The sequence below is a fragment of the Triturus cristatus genome, chromosome 7, assembly GCF_964204655.1.
Source record: "Triturus cristatus chromosome 7, aTriCri1.1, whole genome shotgun sequence".
In the NCBI taxonomy this organism is placed as follows: domain Eukaryota; kingdom Metazoa; phylum Chordata; class Amphibia; order Caudata; family Salamandridae; genus Triturus; species Triturus cristatus.
This window is the reverse complement of record NC_140590.1, coordinates 64866601-64872600: the sequence shown is the minus strand read 5'-3', so window position 1 is coordinate 64872600 and position 6000 is coordinate 64866601. Positions and strand designations below refer to the sequence as shown.

The following is a 6000-nucleotide window of genomic DNA, read 5'->3' as shown; positions in this document are numbered from 1 at the left end:
GTTGTATCCAGTGGCTATTTCCACTCAAGCTAAAGTCTCGCAGAGGATTAAGATGCCAGCTGCAAAGAACATTTCCTTATGTATTCAGAGGTTTTCAGGCAACAATAAAAATGTAAAGGTAACTTTGGCGATTAAAGTTCCTGTTGCAGAGAGAGTTAAGTTTTATCTAGTGACTGTTTCCACTCATGCTGAAGTAGCGCAAAGGATTAAGATGTCTGCTGCAAAGAACGTGTCCCTGTGTGTTCAGAGGTTTTCAGGCAACAATAAAAATGTAAAGGTAACTTTGCCGATTAAAGTACCTGCGGGAAAGAGATGGAAGTTTTATCTAGTGGCTGTTTCCACTCATGCTGAAGTAGCACACAGGATTAAGATGCCTGCTGCAAAGAACATATCCTTGTGTATCGTGAGGTTTTCAGGCGACAAGAAAAATGTAAAGGTAACCTCGGCAATTAATGTTTTTATGGGAGAGAGATCTGAAATTTTATCTTGTGGCTGTTTTCACTCATGCTGAAGTAGCGCAGAGGATTAAGATGCCTGCTGCAAAGAACATGTCCTTGTGTGTTCAGAGGTTTTCAGGCAACCATAAAAATGTAAAGGTAACTGATGATTAATGTTCCTGCTGGAGAGAGATGAGAGTTTTATCTATTGGCTGTTTCCACTCATGTTAAAGTAGCGCAGAGGATTAAGATGCCTGCTGCAAAGAACATGTAAGGGGAACTTTGGCGATTAATGTTCCTGCTGGATAGAGATGGGAGTTTAATTTATTAGCTGTATCCAGTGATGCTAAAGTAGCGCAGAGGATTAAGATGCCTGCTGGAAAGAACATGTCCTTGTGTGTTCAGAGGTTTTCAGGTAACAATAAAAAATTAAAGGTAAGTTTGGCGATTAATGTTCCTGCTGGAGAGACATGGGAGTTTTATCTAGTGGCTGTTTTCACTCATGTTAAAGTAGCGCAGAGGATTAAGATGCCTGCTGCAAAGAACATGCTCTTGTGTGTTCAGAGGTTGTCAGACAAGAGTAAAAATGTAAAGGTAACATTGGCGATTAAGGTTCCTGTAGTTCGGAAATGGAAGTTTTATCTCGTGGCTGTTTCCACTGATGCTCAAGGATCACAGAGGATTCAGATGCCTGCTGCAAAGAACATGTCCTTGTGTATCAAGAGGTTTTCAGGCGATAATAAAAATATAAAGGTAACCTCGGCAAATAATGTTTCTGTGGGAGAGAGATCGGAATTTTTATCTAGTGGCTGTTCCACTCATGCTGAGTAGCGCAGAGGATTAAGATGCCTGTTGCAAAGAACATGTCCTTGTTTGTTCAGAGATTTTCCGGCAACAATAAAAATGTAAAGGTAAGTTTGGCGATTAATGATCCTGCTCTAGAGAGATGGAAGGCTTATCTAGTGGCTGTTTCCACTCATGTTAAAGTAGTGCAGAGGATTAAGGTGCCTGCTGCAAAGAACATGTTCTTGGGTGTCTGTAAGTTTTTAGGCAACAATAAAAATGTAAAGTTAACCTTGGCAAACAATGTGTCTGAGGGAGAGTGATCGGAGTTTTTTCTAGTGGCTGTTTCCACTCATGCTAAAGTAGTGCAGAGGATTAGGATGCCTGCTGTAAAAGAACATGTCCTGTGTGTTAAGAGGTTTTCAGGCAACAATAAAAATGTAAAGGTAACTTTGGCGATTAAAGTTCCTGCGGGAAAGAGATGGAAGTTTTATCTAGTGGCTACTTCCACTCATGGTGAAGTAGCACTGAGGATTAAGATGCCTGCTGCAATGAACATGTCCTTGTGTATCGTGAGGTTTTCAGGCGACAATAAAAACTGTAAAGGTATCCTCAGCAATTAATGTTTCTGTGGGAGAGAGATCGGAAGTTTTATCTAGTGGCTCTTTCCACTCATGCTAATGTAGCGCAGAGGATTAAGATGCCTGCTGCAAAGATCATGTCCTTGTGCGTTCAAAGGTTTTCAGGCAACAAAAAAAATGGTTAAGGTTACTTTAGCGATTAATGTTTATGCTGGAGAGAGATGGGAGTTTTATGCAATAACAAAAATGTAAAGATAACTTTGGCTATTAATGTTCCTGCCGGAAAGAGATGGTAGTTTTATCCAGTGGCCGTTTCCATTGATGCTAAAGTAGCGCAGTAGATTAAGATGCCTGCTGCAAAGAACATGTCCTCGTGTGTCTGTAGGTTTTCAGGCAATAATAAAAATGTAAAGGTAACTTTGGCGACTAATATTCCTGCTGAAGAGAGATCGGAGTTTTATCCAGTGGCTGTTTCCACTCAAGCTAAAGATTCGCAGAGGATTAAGTTGCCTGCTGCAAAGAACATGCTCTTGTGTGTTCAGAGGTATTCAGGCAGCAATAAAAATGTAAAAGTAACTTTGACGATTAAGGTTCCTGCAGGACAGAAATTGAAGTTTTATCTAGTGGCTGTTTCCACTGATGCTAAAGGATCACAGAGGATTCAGATGTCTGCTGCAAAGAACATGTCCTTGTGTTTTCATACGTTTTCAGGCGACAGTAAAAATGTAAAGGGAACTTTGGCGATTAATGTTCCTGCTGGAGAGAGATGGGAGTTTAATTTAGTGGCTGTTTCCAGTGATGCTAAAGTAGCGCAGAGGATTAAGATGCATGCCTGCTGCAAAGAACATGTCCTTGTGTGTTTAGTGGTTTCTGGGCAACAATAAAAATGTAAAGGTAACTTTGGAGATTAAAGTTCCTGTTGGAGAGAGATGGGAGTTTTATCTAGAGCCTGTTTCCACTCATGCTGAAGTAGCGCACAGGATTAAGATACCTTCTGCAAAGAACATGTCCTTGTGTGTTCAAAGGCTTTCAGGCAACAATAAAAATGTAAAGGTAACCTCGGCAATTAATGTTTCTGTGGGAGAGAGATCGGAAGTTTTATCTAGTGGCTGTTTTCACTCATGCTGAAGTAGCGCAGAGGATTAAGATGCCTGCTGCAAAGAACATGCTCTTGTGTGCTAAGAGGTTTTCAGGCAACAATAAAAATGTAAAGGTAACTTTGGCGATTAAGGTTCCTGCAGGACGGAAATGGAAATTTTATCTAGTGGCTGTTTCCACTCATGCTAAAGTAGTGCAGAGGATTAAGATGCCTACTGCAAAGAAAATATCTCCGTGTTGTCAGAGGTTTCCAGGCAACAATAAAAATGTAAAGGTAACTTTGGCAATTAAGGTTCCTGCTGGAGAGTGACATTAGAGTTTTATCTAGTGGCTGTTCCGACTCATGTTAAAATGTTGTAGAGGATTAAGAGCCCTGCTGCAAAGAACATGTCCTAGTGTGTCCAGAGGTTTTCAGTCAACAATAAAAATGTAAAGGTAACCTTGGCTATTAATGTTTCTGTGGGAGAGAGATGGAAGTTTTATCTTGTGGCTGTTTCCACTCATGCTAAAGTAGCACAGAGGATCAAGATGCCTGCTGCAAAGAACATGTCCTTGTGTGTTCTGAGGTTTTCAGGCAACAATAAAAATGTAAAGTTAACTTTGGAAATTAATGTTCCTGCAGGAGACAGATTGGAGTTTTAGCCAATGGCTGTTTCCACTTATGCTAAAGTTTCGCAGAGGATTAAGATGCCTGCTACAAAGAACATTTCCTTGTGAGTTCAGAGGTTTTCAGGCGACAATAAAAATGTAGATGCAACTTTGGCGATTAAGGTTCCTGCGGGAGAGAGAAGGAAGTTGTAGCTAGTGGCTGTATCCTTGAAGGAGTATGTGGGGATGTGTGGGGTCTACAGCGGAACTAGATTTCACTTTAGTAAAAAGTGTTTGAAGAGTTTATGTTGTAATAGGGAGGGGGCATTTGTGAGGCAAACGGTGGGTGAGTCCAGAGTCTTTCTTTTTGGGGTAGAATTTAGTGTATTTATTGTACGTTATGGGGAACAGTAAATTTCGGAGATTTAAAAAAAAAATGTTGCTAGATCATTGCAATGAGTGACTGTGTGCTCTGGGAAATTGCCGCCAATCGATGTGGTTATGGATTTAACAATTTGGAAACACTAACAGTAAACGTAAGAGTTAACGACAGACCTGTAGCTTCGTTGTTTTCAATCGATATTTTACTATTAAAAACATGTTAGATTGGTCCATGGGCCATGCATATTACATTTACCCTTATTGCCCTTTCAATAGTTTGTAGACAAGCATTATTAATCTAATTATAATTGGTGATTTTTGTTGTAAAGATGCATATGCCACCCACATGCACCCCAGCACACTACCCACATCCATCCCACCATCACACACCTTATAACAGCACACCATGCCACTGCCCCATGCCACTGAACTAGACACCAATTTTGCAGTACGGAGTACAGCAGCCACACTGCTCTGCAACATACCTAAACACTTACAAGAACCTAAAGGCGAGACCTGTTGGCTATGCCAATGCTTGTTTAATTCTGCAGAGACTTTATCATATGTTACATGCGGTTTTGTATGATTCACACAGCAAACATTGTCTGCCCTTGTTTTAAAAATGTACAAGGAAAAGAGATACATAGTTTCACGTGAGGCTTCTGGTTGTCATGGAAACAGGTGAGAGGGTCATTGTGAAGAAGGTCCTTTGGAATGTTGGTGTTTGAAGATTCTTTGGAATGTTGGTGTTTGAAGATTCTTTGGAATGTTGGTGTTTGAAGATTCTTTGGAATGTTGGTGTTTGAACCGTGGATGACAGTTGAGGGGGAGGGAGGGGGGCTCACACCAGCCTCAGCTCCGCTCCTCCATAGAGACAGAAGAGCGGGAAGAGCCTCTGTGTGAAGGGCGCCCGCGGGAAGGAGTGGAGAAGCTCCATGGAGTCAGCATTGTACAGGGACAGCCGCCCCCCCTCGTAGTCCAGATACACCCCCAGCTTCAGGGGCTTCTCACGAGAGGACAGAGGGGTCAGAGGGGAGGTGAGAGCCGTGTACTGACCCGCTCCCCCCTCCACTGCCCAGACTCCCCCCTCAGGTGACCATGTGATCCCTCCCTTCCTGTTCACAGACTCTGCTGCGACCCCCACACGCCACAGCGCCCCCTCCTGCAGCAGCTGCACCTCCCAGTAATGTCTGCCGGAGGGGAACCCCTCGCTCCCCAGCACACAGAAGTAGTAGGTGAATCTCTTGGGGGTGTCCGGCAGGGGCTGTTCTGTGTCCGTCAGTCTCACACGTCTCCCCCCCTCAGACAGGAGGAGCCGACGATGAGCCGTGTCAGGATCCAGAGTCACCATCGCTGCAGAGAAGAGATTCACAATTAGAGATTTAATGACACAAAGAAAGGCTGTAATTACTGCTTCTGTTTTACATATGATTAATGTACACCACACCTGGAAGGATCACGCGGCGCTAGAGAGCGCGCGGCACTAGACTGCTCACTACACTAAAGCGTGCGGCACTAGACTGATCACTACACTAAAGCGTGCTGCACTAGAGTGCTCACTACACTAAAGCGTGCGGCACTAGACCGCTCACTACACTAAAGCGTGCGGCACTAGACTGCTCACTACACTAAAGTGTGCAGCACTACATTGCTCACTACAGTAAAGCGCACAGCACTAGACCACTCACTACACTAAAGCGCGTGGCTCTAGACTTCTCACTACACTAAAGCGTACGGCACTAGACTGCTCACTACAGTAAAGCACGCAGCACTAGACTGCTCACTACACTAAAGCGCACAGCGGCACTAGACCGCTCACTACACTAAAGTGTACAGCACTAGACTGCTCACTACACTATAGCGTGCGGCACTAGACTACTCACTACACTAAAGCGTGTCACACTAGACCGCTCACTTCACTAAAGCGCATGGCACTAGACCGCTCACTACACTAAAGCGCGTGGCACTAGACTGCTCACTACACTAAAGCGCACAGCACTAGACTTCTCACTACACTAAAGCGCGCGGCACTAGACTGCTCACTACACTAAAGCACAAGAAGGTATACAGTACTAGTCAGTACACTCCATTAAATTGTACAGAGTGACAGACCTATTTCAAGGTATACAGTA

General features: G+C 43.6%; 1 protein-coding gene across 2 annotated transcripts in view; it reads right to left on the bottom strand.

The window, feature by feature from the left end:
- Positions 1 to 4387: 4387 nt before the first annotated feature.
- LOC146808823 (E3 ubiquitin-protein ligase TRIM39-like) overlaps positions 4388 to 6000 on the bottom strand; it is a 132883-nt gene continuing 131270 nt past the window's right edge. Inside the window, exons 6-7 of one of the 2 annotated variants that reach the window (XR_014966265.1) lie at positions 4651 to 5221; positions 4388 to 4572 (exon numbers count right to left, since the gene is read on the bottom strand). Coding sequence is in view for 1 of the 2 variants with exons in the window: in XM_085615646.1 (XP_085471772.1) it covers positions 4710 to 5221 (512 nt within the window). In the remaining variant the exon portion in view is untranslated. Of the gene's footprint in view, positions 5222 to 6000 lie in introns of both variants that reach the window. The other variant, XM_085615646.1, reaches the window with a different exon arrangement.